Source organism: Strigops habroptila, chromosome 4, assembly GCF_004027225.2.
Source record: "Strigops habroptila isolate Jane chromosome 4, bStrHab1.2.pri, whole genome shotgun sequence".
In the NCBI taxonomy this organism is placed as follows: Eukaryota; Metazoa; Chordata; class Aves; order Psittaciformes; family Psittacidae; genus Strigops; species Strigops habroptila.
The window spans coordinates 46271265-46289002 of NC_046358.1; the positions used below are offsets into that span (position 1 = coordinate 46271265).

Genomic DNA, 17738 nt, shown 5'->3' on the forward strand with positions numbered 1-17738 from the left:
TCAACAGGTAACCACAACTAATCTAAAAACAGATCTGAATTCTGAGAACCAAGAGGAATATCTGGCAGGTAATAGTAGTTTTTAGTTTTCTGGAATTGCATATTTTGATATTGGGGAGGTAAAAGTTATTATTAATTTTCTTTAAAAAACTATAGATAGCCTTTTTTTTTTTTTGAGAGTAATGATTACATTTTTTTTCTGAAGCATATAATATGGAAATTACCATTAACAGATGGAGAATTGGAAGTGCTTCGATATAAAGAGGGCTTTTGTTTACTGGGAATAGACTGTGTGGGATAACAGATTAACTGACAGTTTCAAAAGGCTATATTGTTTTCAAATTGCAGGATATTAAAGAAAATATTTTAAAAAAACCCCAACAAACGGGTAAGGTTCCCAATAGGTTATATCCTGCTTCTACTTGAAGAAAATATTAGTTTACCTTCAGAGTTGAACTTCTCTGTTCCTTCTCATTTTGGAAATCATCAGGCTAATAATCCATTTTTCTTCCACATGGTATCATTTAGAACTCTGTAAAAGAAAGCAAAGGGGGGAAAAAAAAATCACATGGACAGATTTAGAAGCTCACAAATGCCAAGTGGGAAGGCTGTTGTAAACTGGACATTAGCACATTAGAATGCAAATGCTGATTTTTAACCTTTTCATACAGAATTTTGTATGCTGTTTAGCTGACAGGTGAGAACTATATTCCCTATTGATTTTCCATCTCCATGACTTCCTGTGTGGAAGCCTAGACAGGAGTCAGAAATGGAGTGTCAGTATTAGAAAGCAGGAGCTGAAAGTAGGAGTGTTGGGAGAATTGTAGCTACTGCTGAAACCTCTTCACTTTTGATACATGTAGCAGCTCACTTGGAATGGATGTTTAGGGACTCCACTTTAGTCTGGTATGTTTTGAGACAGTGTTTATGTGGTAGGATGGGTTCAGTCTATGTCCATGATATTGTGCCAGTATTTAATTTCTTAAAAAAACATTTCTAGTACCATAGAAATGGTACTATGGTATACATAGACTGTCACTGTATGCACAATACTCCATGGAGATTTTTTTTTTTTTTTTTTTTTTGGTGATTCTCCTTGTCTATGAGGAATTATATGTGGCGGGTGTAATAGAGGTCAGAGGCTCAGCCACTTGGTGTATATGTAGAGGGGAGCAGCCAACAATTCTGTATCTCTGCATAAACCATGCACTCAGCACTGCTTAAAATCCTAGCTTTTATAACCTCTTGAGGTTTAAAAAAATAGAAAATTAAATTTTGAAACAAGACAATAAAATTCTGTATGGGGATTGCATTCATATAGATGTTCTATATGAATCCTTTAGTTGATTTATATGAATAAATACATATATAATACATATAGGATTTATATAAATCCTATATTTGTCCTTTAGTTGTGCTTTAAAGACAAGAAGTTAGGCATGACCTCTGTGTATGTAGCGTAATTTGTGGCTGTGATGCAAAGTTTCTTCTGCATTTTCTTCCCCCAAACCTTAAAGCACCATTGATCATCCTAATCTTTCTGCCATACCATCAATCACGGTTTCACCCGATGTCCTGTTTAGAATAAATAGCTTTCAATCAGAGTATGCCATTTTTTAAAAATATGTGCAGTGTTGATTTGTGGTTTGCTAAGTGGTAAGAAATGCAATACCTACTCTGCTTGATTGCTTCCATCCCATGTTTATTGCTGAGCATTTGTTTTCTTTCCTGGGCTAGAGTTTGCAAGGCTGTGAGGGAATATGGCTGTGCTTGTACGCAGGTCACTAAAGTGCAATAAAGTCTTCCTGTAAGAAGTCTTATCCCAGCCCATTCCATTGAAATATTTCCTCTTATGGGAAGTTCTCATCTTGCTATGAATGCTAGTAATTTAACTGACAAGTATAGACAAATATTTGTGTCATGGTTGTTTTCAGAAATTTGATTTGGTGAATATTAATGAGACTGTTGGAAGGTTTGCAGTTTTCAACTTCATTGATAAAAAGGGTATTATATTAGAGTTATGTTGAGACAAGTAAGACAAAGACAGTCTTTGACAAATCTATGCTTTCTTTTTAAACATTTATTTCAAACACTGCTGGTTTTATAAACTTTGTGAGTTACATGCAGACAAATAATGGCCAGTTTTACCGATAAGATAATTTTATGTTGTGGGTTTGGGGTTGTTTATTTTTCCCTTTAAAAAGTTTTAGAACAGTTGCAATAGCTTCCTCAATTATAATTTCTTTCGAAGAGGAGGTTGGAGAAGACAGTAGATGAAACATGGCAAGTTAGATTAAATATTTAATGTTTAAGAAATGTTTGATTTGTCAGTAGTGAAAAAACATTATTGACCATTTTTATTCATGGCGTATTGTGTTGGATTGGGAGATATGTTGATACATCTCTAGTGTAGGACTTACGACAAGACAGTAGGTCAAATATTCTGCTTACTGTTCTGTTGCCAAACTTGTCAAGAGGCAAATATTAACTTATCGAATATCGACTTAGCTGGGATTCTTATCTCCTGTAAAATCGAGAGTGTAGGTTGTTTGTGAGTCTGCTGATCTTATAATTACTTCTTTAGGTCAGGAGTCACAGACTTCTTAAATTCAAGGGATGTGGGTTCAGCACAACAGATGGGCATGAAATGAAATATTTCTAATGGTTCAAGGTGCTCAAGGTGAGCTTCCCTGGCTAGGTAGATAGCATGTGTGATACTCAGTACAGGTAACTTGCACTTTGATATGGAGACAATGATTCTAACAGGAGGAACAAGCCAGGAGTTCGGGACTTTGTTAGTACAAGTAGCTGCTGTTTAAGCTGAAGATCTGTGTCAATTACCTTGAAAACAAGAACCTTCTTGTGATAATACTGCCTAGCTTTCTGGGGTCGCATGCGATGAGCAACTGTTGGGTAGTGTTTTCAGAGGTGGCAGGTGAGAGAAACCTGGGTTATCAACTGGTTATTACAGTGTTTAAGTGCAAAGCAGGTAAACTTCTTAATCTTATCAATGCTTGACAAATACCATTGTTATTGTCGTATTCTGTTAGCTGTCAGGCTGTGTGTAGGAGTTAGGCCAGTACCTTTTCCATGAGCTACCCCATCCTCTTCTTTTTGGACCCTTTCTTCCAGTACTTGTCTTTTCCATCAGGCTAAGAGGTTTCACTCTTGTGAGATGCGTTGAGAACACGAGGTACTAGTAGAAACATTTTGCAGCTTTGTGTATTAGGTAGGTCTGTCACAGTATGTATTACGATCTGTGAAAATAAAATATTTTGGGAATGATTTGCATTTTTTTCATGCTAGTGATGCATGTGAGTACTTACAGATGTAAATTAAAAAGAGTATCTTGCATTTAGAAATGAGGAAATAGAAACACTTGCTTTTGCAAATGAGTTTAAACACATCCCATTTCACCGAATCTGAGGCAGTGTTCTGTGTTGGAAGATGAGCAATAATGCATTTCTTCATAAGCTCTCTTCTTTTTGGCAGATTACTTCGGTAGTTATGGCAAATTGATTACACTGATTTTGCCATATCACAACCTCTGTGTCCTTTAGAAAGTTTGCTGTAGTCAGAAATAACTGTAATTCATAGAATGGTTAGCGCACTAATTCTACTTTAAACTTCTGTGAAATTTACTGTGTTGTAATTTCAGTTATTACAGTAACTAGCTGCTTTACGTGCACTTTACAAGTTAATTATAAATGTTTGAATAAATTTTTGCTCTTAATTTCCTGTTTTGGACATTGCAACTGTTAATTTAAATAAGTAGCAGCTCCAATTAGGTAAATAATACTGATGGGTGCCTGATAAAAGACTGTGCTGCTAAGTGTATGGATAGCTGTGTGTGTGCCTGAGCATCCAGTGTTTGTATTTGAGACTTTCTGGTGCCACAGGTGGAGAAGTAGTATGGACACCAGCTGAAATTGATTGTTTCATGTAATCAGTGATATAGTGTTTATCACTTTTAATTGAATTAACTTATCTTTCAAGTTAGGTGAAACCTTACTTTACATCAGACTTTATACATGAATGTCCAAATTATACCTCACACCAAAAAGTGTTTCTAATTAATCAAGAGAACTGCATTCTGTTCTTAAATTTCCACCTCTTTTTTTTTTTTCTTTTCCCCTGTTTTTTGTTTTGTTTTATTTTTTTTTTTTTTTTTTTTTTTTTTTTTTTTTTTTTAGTGAGTGACAGTTGCTTCAGGAACCTTGCCGAAGATCGTAGTGGGATAAACCTTAAAGATCTGGTCCAAGACCCTTCTTTGTGAGTATCTGGCTCTTATTGCTAAGCAAAGAAAAGCTTCTTCATGATATCCTTGTGAGTAGTTTTGTGATTATATAAAGAAATAGTATAATAAAGTACACTTAGTGCTTTAGTAGTAATATGCTTGCCAAGTTGTTAGTCTTTAATGTAGACGAATATTATTAAAAGCATGTTGTTTTTTTATGTACTTCTGTTCGTGAGCTAACATCTAGTGAGGACATACAGTAAAGGGTACAAGAGCCATCAGAAGCAACAGATTGTGCATGCTGATATTTCTACGGAGGAGTTGTGTGCACATTGTCAGCCAACTTTATTTAAGGAGGAACTGCATATAAACTAGGAGATTACTGGATAATTATGTTATCCTCAGTTGTCTTAAAATGTAGAATCTTTTTTTGTTTGTATCTGATTTCCTACAGCTGATTTATTTGTTCCTTTCATACCTGCTTTAATACGAGTACATGAGTAGATGATCTATTTTTGACTGCATGGAAAGACTAGTGGTCTCCATCTCAGTGTTGTATTTTCCTCTAAAATAAAATTCAACATCATGAGCTCTGAGCCAGACTTGAAATGTCATCAAACCTTTTTGTCTTAGCTGAAAATACTCTTGTTAGTGTGCAAAAGTGTACCGCTTTTTATGAGGGAAGGAGAAAAGGGGAAAAATTCACATCTTTTTAACCTGAATGATAGCACATTCCACAGTGGGTCCTAATACGATGGGCCTTTACACTGGCAGAGCACAATTTTTCAGTATTGATTGCAAAGTGGTGGAAAATAAGGTATATTTAATGTCTTATTTCAGTTACTGGGGATTTTTAGTAGTGAAGTAGATACAGAATTTATTTTGTCATGTTGCTACAGGTAAATGACATATATGCGTGTATACATGCATTCTTGGGAAATTTTGACATAATGTATACAATATTTGATAGTTTATACTTCTGAAATGATAGAGATACAGGGGACAAGTATAATTGTTGCTTAAAATTCATGGAATGAATGCAATATGTACATTTTTAATAATAATTATCTATTTTTAATAATAGTTAGCATCTAAGTGTGGAAGTCAAGGAGATTTCCTTAATATCAACCAAAACTTGCCCTTTGAGTGCTCTGTTGGTTATTTTTGAGAATTGTTTGTGGTTTTTTGAGCTGCAGTTATACTTACGTGGTACATATGGTTTTGGTTTTGCACCTCTGGAGTTTACTTTCAGAAAGGATGAATTGCCTTTGTTGTAGAATGATCATTTTCCTTACTCTTTACCAGAAGTGATGAAATTTCTGGTTTCTTTCCCTGACCGTAATTTACATGAAAAAGATTGTAATCAAATATTGTAATCTGCAAAATAACTGAAATGGATTTCTGTTGCTTATAGCATAAGAAGAGTGACTGCATTGTAGTCATTTTTATCACTTTGAAAGATTGAATAAAGTCTCCAAACATCTGTTAGGTCTCAAGGACTGTTTATGACACTTCTATTGTATGACAGATTATAGTGCAAGAGAAGTCTGCTTCTTCCTTCCTAATGATAAGAATGTATAGACTTTGTTTTGTCTTTCCAAATTGATATTCTTGCAGTTTTATGAGTGAGTGCCTACTAAGACTTCTTTCAAATTGTGTAATAGTGTGAGTGAATCTCCAAAATTAAGAAACAGTCTAAGGCTATATTGTTCAGTCCAGCCTTTTGTAGGTCCTATGGTGTTTGAATTTTTTATTATGCAAAGAGAAATGCAAAGGATGGTGTGTGGGTGAAGCATGAGAGTGCCAGCCAAAGAGATGTTTTAACCTTTTTTTGAAATAAGAAGTTTAATTAAACAAGTTTAATTAAAACCTTTAGAGTATTTGGCTAATAGTTTCACCTATGATGATACCTGAAATCATAGAGTCACAGAATGGTTTGGGTCAGAAGAAACCTTAAAGATCATCTAGTTCCACCCCCCTGCCATGGGCAGGGACTCCTCACACTACATCATGTTGCTCAAAGCCCCATCTAACCTGGCCTTGAACACTGCCAGGGATGGGGCTTCCACAACTTCTCTGGGCAACCTGTTCCACTGTCTCACCACCCTTGCAGTAAATGTTTGATTCATCCTCTTACCAGTTTAATATTTACAGTTTAGGATTTCTTTGGTGCTTGTTCGCTCTGACTGTAGAGAGACTGCCTCTTTTCTTTGTAATCTCAGACACCAACATCAGATTTACATAAAAAATTCTGATGCTTCCTCTGCAAATGGCTCTGTCACTCTAAAGATTTGCGGTGCATTTGTAATGTATGATGATAATAAAATAGTTTAACAAAGAGTGCAAGAGGTTTCAGGTTCATTAGCATATAAATAATCAGCATATACTTTTAACAGGAGTTCATGTTGCCAGCAAATGATGGATTAGAAGTAGAGGTAGAAATGCAGTATAATACACCAAGAGGATAGTATAAAAATAATTTGAATTGTTTTAGATGGGGATGCTTTGATACATCATGTAAAATGCCTTTTGAGTGGTGTCCATTTCTTGTGAGACTTAAGTAGTTGATACAGTTTTCTAAACTATGCTGGCATTTCCCTTGTTTGCCATTCTTGGCTCCATCACAACTTCTCTTCTGTTATTGCAGAAGGCTTTTAATGAAGGGATGAAAGTTTGTCTTTAGATTGAAATGGAACTCTATAAAGACAGCATTGGAGGGTTTTTTGATTAGTGTCTGATTTGTTTCAAGTGTGCCTAATTATCAGGGTAGTCTTTTTTTGACTCAACTGATTTCCCAGCTAGAGCACTCTGGACTCTGTAATCTTGATCTGCTTTCAGTTCTCTAATCATCAGTGATAAAAGCTCTGCTGCTCGAGTCAGGAGTTTGATTATCTCTTTCTATTTGTATGTGTCAATTTGTATTTTTTCATTTCTGTCAATAAAAATAACTACTTAAGAAAAAAACCCAAGCATATCAATTAAACATAAAGCAGGGAGTTACTGACTGTGGAAGAAGGAAGCATGAAATAACTTTACAATTAAATCTCGTTTTGTAGTTTAATTACAGAAAAGTTGAATTTGGACAAAAAATTGGTTTAACTGAAAAGATGGTTTGAGAGTTAGCTGCTATTCTTTATTCATTACAGCTGATCACGGAATCATAGAATTTTTTGAGTTGGAAGAGACCTTTAAAGGTCAAATAGTCCAACTCTCCTGCAATGAGCAGGGACATCGTCAACTAGATCAGGTTGCTCAGAGTCCCATGATGTCTCTGCTGTATACAATGTCCAGTTTTGGACACAAAACTTAAAGGTATAAAGGTAAGGAGAAGAATGGCAAGAGGAGAAGGCGGATAGAAAATGCAATGTATGACAGGTGTTACTTAATTTAGAAAACAATGGCAGAAGAGAGGAAATACAAGTCGCTTACAGTGTATAAAACATTAAAGGGATTGCTGATGAGAAAGAATTTTTTTTTCTAACTATCCAATCTCATCTGCTATAAATTGAAATAGTTCTAAGTGTCAAGGTGATAAAGAAACTGGAATCTATTTCTAAGAGTGTTGGGGAAAGCTCTTCAAATTATAGTCTATGTATACTTGATCCTGTGTAAGTGTAGAGAACTGGAAGGACAAACTTTTTGTGTTTTCTTCTATGAAAAAGGTGTGCATTCTGGCAGTTTGGTATCAGTGTAGTTAATATGACCAAAGCCCAGATGGAACTTATTTTGATTCCTCTGTAAGGAAGTTAATGTGGCTATGAATATTCACATAATTTGGTTTAGATGATGTACCCACTGGAGCCCTGGCTAACATTCCTGTAATACATAAAAGATATTTAACATTTTGCATTCTACAGAGGAGGTCTATTTGTAAGTGTCTTTCCATGAATGGTCCTAAACAGCAGAGCTGCAGATAGCCGGTGTAATTGGAGGAACTAGGCTGGTGGTTCTCAGATAGTGTTGCAGATGTTCTTCAGAGTATGTTCAGCTGAGGCAAAATGCAATGGAGCCACTTAAAAAGCTAGCAAAGTCCTGCTTTTGTGGGGAGATCTTTGAGGCTCCGTAGTAAGGCAAAATTTCTTAAGCTGGTGCTCAAGGAAAGAGAGAAAATTGAATCCGTTTATTTAACTCCTCGCTTGGGAGCAGACTGAATGCTACCCTTTTTCTTTGCTTCCTTCTCCACCTCCAATACCCAATCCGTGCTTAGGAGAGAAATAGATTAAAGAAAATTTAATATGGCTATCACCTGAAACTACTCCTAGGTTCTTTATGACTGATTTTTTTCTAACTGTAAGTTATTTCAATATACCTCTGAAGCGTGAACCCTCAGATCATTAGAGGGTTAGCTATACCTCCACCTACTTCAGGCAGAAGTTCCGTGTGTAGACGTTCCCAAGTTCTAGCTCTTAGCATCACTTTTTAAGATGTTCCTTTCAACTCTAGCTTGTATATAGACAGAAAGTTTATGAAATACTTGTCTAGACAGAAAGGAGGATGCTTTTAATCTTTCTGTGCAATTCAGGAGCTGCAGCTGCACATAATCACTGCTACTCATTTGTTTTGGAAACATCTTCAGAGCTTCTTTGAGATTAGCAAGATCCAAGAGATTCGGAATAACTTCTTTCTAGGCAAAATCGCATCACATCTAAACTGTGTTTCATACCTCCTTCAGATTAGCTGTCTTCAATTAAGAGAGGGTAGATAAATCTAAAAGGTAAGAACAGGTAATTTTTAACAGGAGATTGGAAGGTTTTTTTTAATACCTATGTACCACAGAAGCTTCAACACCACCCCCCCCCCCCCGCCATTTTTGGACAACAGATACAAGTCTGTCAGAAGTTGTCTTTGTCACTGCCTTGTTGCATTTTACCGCCTTAGAAGGAGGAGCTAGATACTTTTTCTGGGAAGTGGTTATGAGAGCTTTCGAATTTGTCACTTAAGGATTGAAGATGATGAAAGAATTCTTGAGGAGCTCTGATTTTATTATCTTATTGAGAACACAGGCTATACTGTAGGATTGAAGATCTGATAAATACAATATTAAGTCTGTGGATGTGAAAATTCACAGTGTCTATCTTCATGTGAAGGAACCTGTCTAGCAGTACTGAGGATAACAAATATCGTAGTTCATTCTTTCTGGGTTTTACTCATAATTTGAAAATCAGTAGCATATGTAGCTTTACAGAAGTATTATATACAGTATAGATACATATACTTTATATAGTGTAAAGATATATAAATTAAATATATAGCTCTCTACCTAAAAGTGTATGTGTAAAATGTGTAAAAAACTTTTTTTTTAGAGCTAATGAAATTAATTAAATTTTAAATGTGAATAGAAAGTAATTAAATAACAACATACCTGGACTAGTAGAAGGTGTCCCTGCCCATGACAGAGGTTTGGAACTAGATGATCTTTAATGTCCTTTCCAATTCTAACCATTCTATGATTCTGTCTTGCTGAAGGTTATGGGTCCCACGTTACGGTGATACCAGTTCTCTCCCTCTCCCCTTTGTGCAGCCTTTCTAGTTTTTCAGTACCTCCTACATGAATATCACGCCTGTTTCTTTTATTTAACTGCCAGTGTTAGTAATGCATCAAAGGAAATATTTCTTCTGTAATTCCATGCTCTGTTATCTTATTTTGCAGCAGTATTCTATTGGGAGTTCATGCTCAGTTGTTTGTCCATTATTAGACTATATTAGCACAGGCTAATAAGGCCTGGCTTACAAAAATACTTCTCTTGCCTCTCTTGTCTCCTGTTGCTGAGCTCATCTGTAAGAGGTGATCTTTGTCAGGACAACTAGATGACTCACTGTGGTAGCCTAGAGTACTCTGTTATGCAGAGGAGCAATACTGAGGTGTAACAGAAGTGTAGCCTATTTTAAGTGTGGCATCTCATGAAAAAAATTGCACTTGGCAAACTTCCACAGATCTGGCACCTACCTGAAGTAATTGATGATTATGAGTCTAATAAACACTTCTTAAAGTGAATATAAATAAAATCGGCCTCATACTAGCCTGATGGTTTCTGACTGGTCTGGAGGAATGAGTGAGAAACCTTTATCTGCTTGAACTGCAGGCAGAGTTTGCACGTGCCTGGAAAAATTGTATTTACCCTTCCTTCAAGATAACTATAACAAGCTTATGTTAAGTGGCCAAGGTTTCTTCTCAGGCCAGTTTCCATGCTTGTCTTCTGCATGGTCTCACCAGACTCCATCAAATGTGTCACAGAGATTGTTCTGTAGTTCATGTGCCAAACACTTTTTACCTCCGGTCATATGAACACGTTCCTAATGCTTTCTGCAGACATTTTGTAAAGGGCTCTCTGTTGAGGCATACTGATTATCTGAAGGAAATCTACTTTTCAACTTCCTTGAAGACCTTCTCCATTACTTGCACTTTAAGAACAGAATTTTCTCAACATATGAGATTCTTTGGCAGTTTGTAGTGAAAACTGTTAATACTACGTGTGTCTGGCTGTTTAGGCTTAATGACTCATAAACCTGTAGGAACAACTTCATCCATCTGAAGCAAAATCTTAGCTGAAGTCTGTGGCAAAGCAGAACATAAGACTTTAGTAACTTTCAACTCTAATATTTGCCTCTTGGCACAAAGCACTCTCCTATAACCTCTTTAAAGCTCCATGTCAGCTTTATTTACCAATAGAAGTTACATTCAGAACAAACTTGTCTTCTCTTATCATATGGTTTCCAAAGTCTGAGAAGGAATTTTCTTCCTTTTGCACTTGCAATGCCCTGCAATTAAAAAAATTGTGAGCTAATCAAATAACTGAAAAAGTTGGTCTGGAACAAGAGACTATGCAGCCACAGTGCTGTGTCTGGGCTGATAAGCATTGCTGAGGGGAAAGGGTTGTTTGCTTTAGTGGCAGCTGCAGCCTAGGTGCTCCATATGGCCTTTCAGTTATAGTACTAGTTTCAGAATCAGTTCTAGTACTTCTCTGTGGTGCAGGAATGCACTGCTTGAACTTCTTAGCCAAGAACTTCTGTCTAAACATGTTCAGGGAACTTTTATACATATGTGATATGTAAATGGGCATCCTCCTTGTTATTAGGAAGTTTTTAAATTTATTGCATTTGAAACGCAGTCTTTTATGGAGCTGTCTAAGGAAATGTTTGCTTTCTCTGGCTTGTTCTGAAACTAGCAGTTATAAACAAATATATAATGTTGGTTGGAATAAAAACGTTGGTTATGGAGATTTACTAGATTCTTCACTTTCAAGGTTAGAGATTGTTATTTTTATTAGATGTACTTAAACTTTCGTATAGAAATGAAATTGCTAGAAAATATTTTTTAAAAAGTTCTAAAGAAAAGCAGTGTTCTTTTTGCTCTGTTTCACTATGTCTTCTATCTGATGTCTGAAAAGAGATACATGGGGCACAGGTTGGGATATCTTGACTAAGTTTCAATCTAGATAATTTCACAAAATGGACTAAAAGTTGTTTGTATGTATGTTTTAAATCTTGATTTTCAAAATATCCATTCTGCTTGTGACTTTAGAATTCATGCCATTTTTTTATTTTTCCAGTCGCATTTGTTAAATCATGTTGTTTCAATGCCTTACATTCTTCAATAGTAAAAGAGCCTTAAATACAAAGAAGTAATTCACTTGCTTCCCATCAGCAGGCAGATGTTTAGCCAGTTCTTGGAATTGCCAAGGCACATGGAAGGGTTGCTTGGGAAAACAAATGCCACAACCACTAATGTTACACCCCATTTCCTTGAGCTTTTATTGCTGAGCACAGTGTTATGGCATGGAATATCCCTTTGGTCAGTTTGAGTCAGCAATGCTCGCTGTGTCCCCTCTCAGCTGTTTGCCCACTCCCAGCCTACTTGCTGGGATGTCCGAGAGGGGGGAAAGAAAAGGCTTTGACGCTGTGCAAGCACTGTTTAGCCATAGTTAAAACACTGGTGTGTTACCAATGCTGTTTTAGTCAAAAATCCAAAACATGGCAACATATAAGCTGCTGTGAAGAAAGTCAACTCAGCCAGAGCCAGCACACATATAAGTAATGTTACAGTTGTGGTGTGGATTTTTTTTTTTCCCTTTGCATTTGAAAGGAATGTAGACAAGATCAGACTGAAATGACTTTTTATAAAAGTAGGAAAATTGATCATGTACCAAGTATTGTCACTGTCTCAGAGTTAAATATTGGAAGACCTTTTTCTGTAATCCTTTGTGCTAATAATAAGAGTAGAATCCAAAGTGTTCAGTTGGTTGAATATGATTTTACAGCCTATCATTTGCTTTTGAATTTAATGGCATAGCCATTAATAGCCATTAACAGTTTACTGGTCAATATTCCATTTTTTTAAATCACACTCAAAGGGCTTTTTAAAAGCTTCATGTGTAGGGACTTCCTTGAGGGATTTTGCTGTACATCTCTCTGGCTTTGCTTTTTATCTTCTCATCCAACGCAAATACACCAAAGCTTCTAATTGCACTCTCTAGTCTTACCTTAGTGACCTTACCTTGCCTTTCTTGATCTTCTTATTTCAAGCTTCTTTTGAAGGGGTCTTTTTCTGTTGCATTTGCCATTTTTGTCAGCTTTCCACTCTGAGGATCTGTGACTCTCAGAACTCAAAGAGCCTCTTCCACATCCATTTTACCATCTCCAGGCTTCATCCAAATCTTAGCTAACCTGACTTTTCACTTGATCTCATTCTTCCTGACTCTAGTCTTTGTTCATATCCAGATCTTTTCTGGGTATTTAAAGGAGCTGTCTTCTGATAGGGTCCAGATACTGGAAAGAAAAATATTGCATGCATCTCCAGAAGAGAGATGGTCCAGTGCTTATCTTAGGTTAACCTGCATTAGTATATGGTACTCTGAGAAGATCCTCTCAATACTCAGCAGTGTATTAAGTGTGATTCTATATTCTCAGAAAAGAAAATAAGATATGAGGACTTATTTAAAAAACCCCAAGAACAAAATAGAAGACCTATTTATATAACTGTATAAACCTGGGATTGGTTTACGTCTTGACTACCGTATTAAATTCTAAAAGGGGTATGGTATGGATCATAAGATTAAGCAGAGATTTGGAACAGCTTTCACACAAAGAGAAATCGAATAGACAAGAACTTTTCACTTTAACCAAGAAAAGACGTATGGTGGAGATATACAGAATGAATAGCATTAAAAAAAAAAAGTCAGAGGCAGTTATTCACTGTTTTTCACAGATCCGACATTGTGACGGGAAGAAATTCAGACAGCAGATTTAAAATGAATAAAAGTACTTATTTATTCAAGTGTAGCAGAACTAAATATTTCATAATTGAAGTAACATCATGTGGAAGCCTGGAGTATAAATGATAGATACCAAAAAAAGGAATTAGACTGATGGACCTAGTATGACTGTTAAAGCTGATGATCTGCATGCAGCATCTAGGCCAGCAAAGCTCCTGAACTGAAGATGGCAAGAGGCCGTAAGTGTGTACCAAGGGACAAATCATGCTCTATATGTTTATTCCCTAAGCATTTGTTTCTTAACACCAGAAACATCGTACCGAGTTGTGTGGACTTTAGACTGAGGTGGTGTGACAGTTTTTATATACTTCTTTCAGAAACAGTTGCATAACCTATCTAAAATGGTTCTTAGAATCTTTCCTTTCAAAACTGACATTATAAGTGTAGTTACAATAAAGTATTTTGTAAGTTTATAAGGAAGTGAATAGTGCTGTTTTCAGACAGTATTCTTTAGAATACAGTTTGCTTTAGAATGCGTTATCTCAGAATATTTCATCATTGAATCCCTTCTGAAAACAGAAATTTGCCAGAAAAATGCAAAGAAATATAGTTAATATGTTTATTATTCTTTTTTTTTTTTTTATACCTCTTGATGGCTTAAGAACAAATGTTGCCTGCCAGGAGCCTTAGGCAATAGCTTTTCAAGGGCTGTTCTGCATGTGCGAGGGTGAAGCATCACACTTGACATACTCATTCATATTTTTAACAGTTGCTCTGTATGGTTCTTCGGAAGCTAACAACATTAAAAATACATCCTGAAGGAATGAATTTGTCACCAAAAGCTAAATAAGAATTGAAGGTTATGTTTGTGTTCATGGAGTATCCATGTGTATTTCATTGTTTGCTAATGCTTATATAGGCATTAGTAATAGATGAACTGGTAAAGATTTGGAGATTTCAGAAAATTTTATATTTTAAATCCTAATATTTTGCATTCATACAGATAATTAGTTTTATATTGTGAAAGAATTTTGTGAAGTGTGTGTTTAAGAAATCGAAACTGAGAAAACTTCTCCCCTTTTCACTAGTGTCTCAGATGCACTGAGAAATGTAGCTACTTATGCCTGCACGGTTGAACATTTTGAAGATACTTACGTGAAACAAACAAACCCCTAAGTTTTTCTAAACTTAGTAAAAAAAGACATTATCAGCTTAAGGTTTTGCTTAGAAATCCCAGTAATAGCACTGAATGCTATGTTTAGGAGGTGTTGGGTTTTTTCATCTTCCTTCAGGAGTTCCTCTTGTCCTGCACATACTTCAGGCTCCAGCCAGCGCTGTAGCCCTTTGCACTCTCAAGCCTTTTAATCTCTTTAGCTAATTTGTTGTTTGTGCTAAATGAAAGGGTTTGAATATATCTTTTTGTGGAGCTTCTGAATGCTTATCGTGCTCAAGAACTCTAATATAAGATAAAATTGTCTTTGGATCAAATCTCTTTTTCCCAATCACTATTTTTTATTATCTTTGATTTGGTACTATTATTTTCGTTGTGCAGATGAGGGAAGAAGCGTTACGTGAACAGTGTAATGACTGCAGCATGTACATACACACACACACAATATTTTTAAAATACTGATAGTATTTTTGTATTATTCATAGTAACCTTCTCAGGAAGATTTTGTTGTAACTTTCCATTTCAGTCTCACCGTGGCTGCACTGTTTCCAGTATCTAAGCTTTTCATTTGCTCACCAGCTTGGGTATTTCTACATAGCTTAATATGCTGACATATTGTGAAGGGATAAAGTAATCTCTGACAAAGCTAGCAGTACTTAAAAATGCTTTCTTCTTTTTATTTCTCTAATGCAGCAATGACTTCTCTTAAAAACTGTTTCAGTGGCATCTTAGCTGAAGGTTGCAGTCACTTCCATTTTTCAGCAAAGAACCAATTTGTGCTTTCATTTTTAACGAGGTCTTAATACACTTCAACTTCAGATGAGTTAAAACTGTTTCCGTCCAAACCCTCATTTTCTGTGGAAAGGCAGGCTAATGAGAGCTGCCCACCTTTATTAATTGAGAGTTCTTTAATTTATGAGAGGGATCTTTATTCTTCATATCTTTTCTGTCTGTCTGTCTCTCCCTCAGTGTTCCTCTTCATTTGAGATAGTGCTCTATATATACAGAGCCTTCTCAAGACCATGAATTTTTGGTGCTCGTTTGGCATACAAAGTGGTGGTTTCTTTGTACTTCGTTCTTCTGCACAGGACAGGACACTAGCTGAATTTTTTTAGCAGAGCTTAGTTACCCAGATTATTAGTTACCCTAATAGCAAGCTTTTGTGTTGCCCTGTCCTCTGTAATGCTATTCGGCAGGTTTATGGGAGCCCTATGTTGGAATCATCATTGGAGAAGCAAGAGGAGATCGCTGAAACTTTAGTAATCATTAATCAGAAATTATTACAGCATTCATTAAGGGCAAGTTTTGAAACTTAATGTATTTGAGCAATATCTGTGACTGTAATTATATCCACAAAGAAGCAGGCATCTGTGGTTTCTACAATTACAGTGTCGCAAAGCAATGTGGTTTTTCCTAAGATACACGAATGTTGAGTAATGAGATCAAACCACTGACAGCTTTATGACAAGAAGGTTTGTATACATATGACTGCTTCCAGAAGTGATGTTCCTTCTTTCAGCAAAGTAGACTCCTTGCTGGTACATGTCCTCTCTATCTTGGCAAAAGCTGTTCTTGAGGAAAGACTTCATCAGAAAATCTTCTGACATTCTGTTATTCTGCAACAGCAGTTAATGATCAAATAATACATTCATATATATATGCACTATTAAGATTTTATGGCTGTTTCTGTTGGTGCTTCATTTTAAAACACATAGAAGAAAATACTAGCTGAAGTTATTCATCATTGGCGTGGTGTTCCTGTGTTCAGCTCAGCAGCAGGTCTGCCTCTTTTTCTTCTTATGAGAGTGCTCTTGTAACAACCTAATGGAAGAAAATAAGCTACCTCCTGCAGTAGCAAGCTACAGGAGGAAAATCTCACAATCACTGAAGGAAAAGTTCATACTGTATGTTCCTCAGCCTTGAGAAAAAGAAGGTGAAGTCTGAAGGGTTTTGTGCTGGGCAGGAGGGAGAGACTGGTTTTGGGGAAATTGCTAGAAGTGAGGCATACTGACCAGTCTAATAATCAAGAGCCTTTCTAAACACTCAGTCTCACAGCTATAGTTCATGCTTTCAGGTATTAGAAGATAAAACTTTCTCTGACCAGTACCATTGATTAGTTTGTAAAATGAAAGATTTGTCATGGAATGAGACAAAATTTTGTTTTACGGCTACTATTAATATAAAAGTCTAATAGTGGTTTTTGTGTGTGTGTGTTTAATGCTGCTTGTGATTAAGGAAGAAATACTGAATGGGTAACTTCAGTGTTAAATTTAATATGCCAGTGTGACCAAATGGGGCTAAAAATACTGAGCAAACACAAGCAAGCCCTAAGTCCACAAGGAAGAGGAAAGCATTTGAAGAAAGCAACAGACATTTTGTACTTGGCCAGTAAAAATGAGTGAAATGGTGAACATGAAATTAAACTGGCAAACCAAAAAATATAATGTTTGATTTCATGTCAAAGTGTTCATAAAACCTTTAACTGAGAAACTTCAATAACATTTTATGATGCACAACTATTTTAATTTTAATTAAATTACATGTTTTGGTGAAAAAGCTTCACTGGAAAATTATCAAGTAGCTTTTAACCAAGTTTTATATGAAAGATCTCAAACAGGTGTAAATGAGTCATATTTGCTACTAACAATTATTCATTTAAATCATTCTCATGGAACAGTTAGCACACTGTTTTCAAGTACACTGTTATAACATGCAGCACATTCTATAAATTTTATATTTAATTTATATAGTTCATATAAATTACATTGCCTTGTTAATAGCTTTTTGACAAATAAGGACAAGCAAGTAGTCTGTACTCTGAGCTGGCTGGTTTTAACATAACTGTCTGTAGCACTGTGCTGAGTAGAAGCCAACATGCTTTCCCTGTCAGCTTGGTTTATTAGTTGTGGCTCGGTGCCACTCTCAACTGTGGTACAGAGTTGGCTGTGATCTGATGTGGGATGCTGCTATAGCTCTCTGAAAATAACAGATAGACAGACCTAAGGTTTTTTTTTTTTTTCTCTTCCTTCATCTCCTATGTTTAATAGTTCCGTTGTTAATAAAAGCTCTGAGAATTCTGACAGAAGAGGTAATAAACATTTTAAAAGACAAATAGCAAG

The 17738-nt window shown here is 35.9% G+C and overlaps 1 protein-coding gene across 4 annotated transcripts in view; it reads left to right on the forward strand.

The window, feature by feature from the left end:
• The window catches only part of GPHN (gephyrin), a 312212-nt gene that overhangs the window by 87158 nt on the left and 207316 nt on the right, over positions 1 to 17738 (forward strand). For all 4 annotated transcript variants that reach the window (XM_030481574.1, XM_032919854.1, XM_032919855.1 and 1 more), the window contains exon 2: positions 4193 to 4271. In XM_030481574.1, the coding sequence (XP_030337434.1) occupies positions 4193 to 4271 (79 nt within the window). The remainder of the gene's footprint in view (positions 1 to 4192; positions 4272 to 17738) is intronic.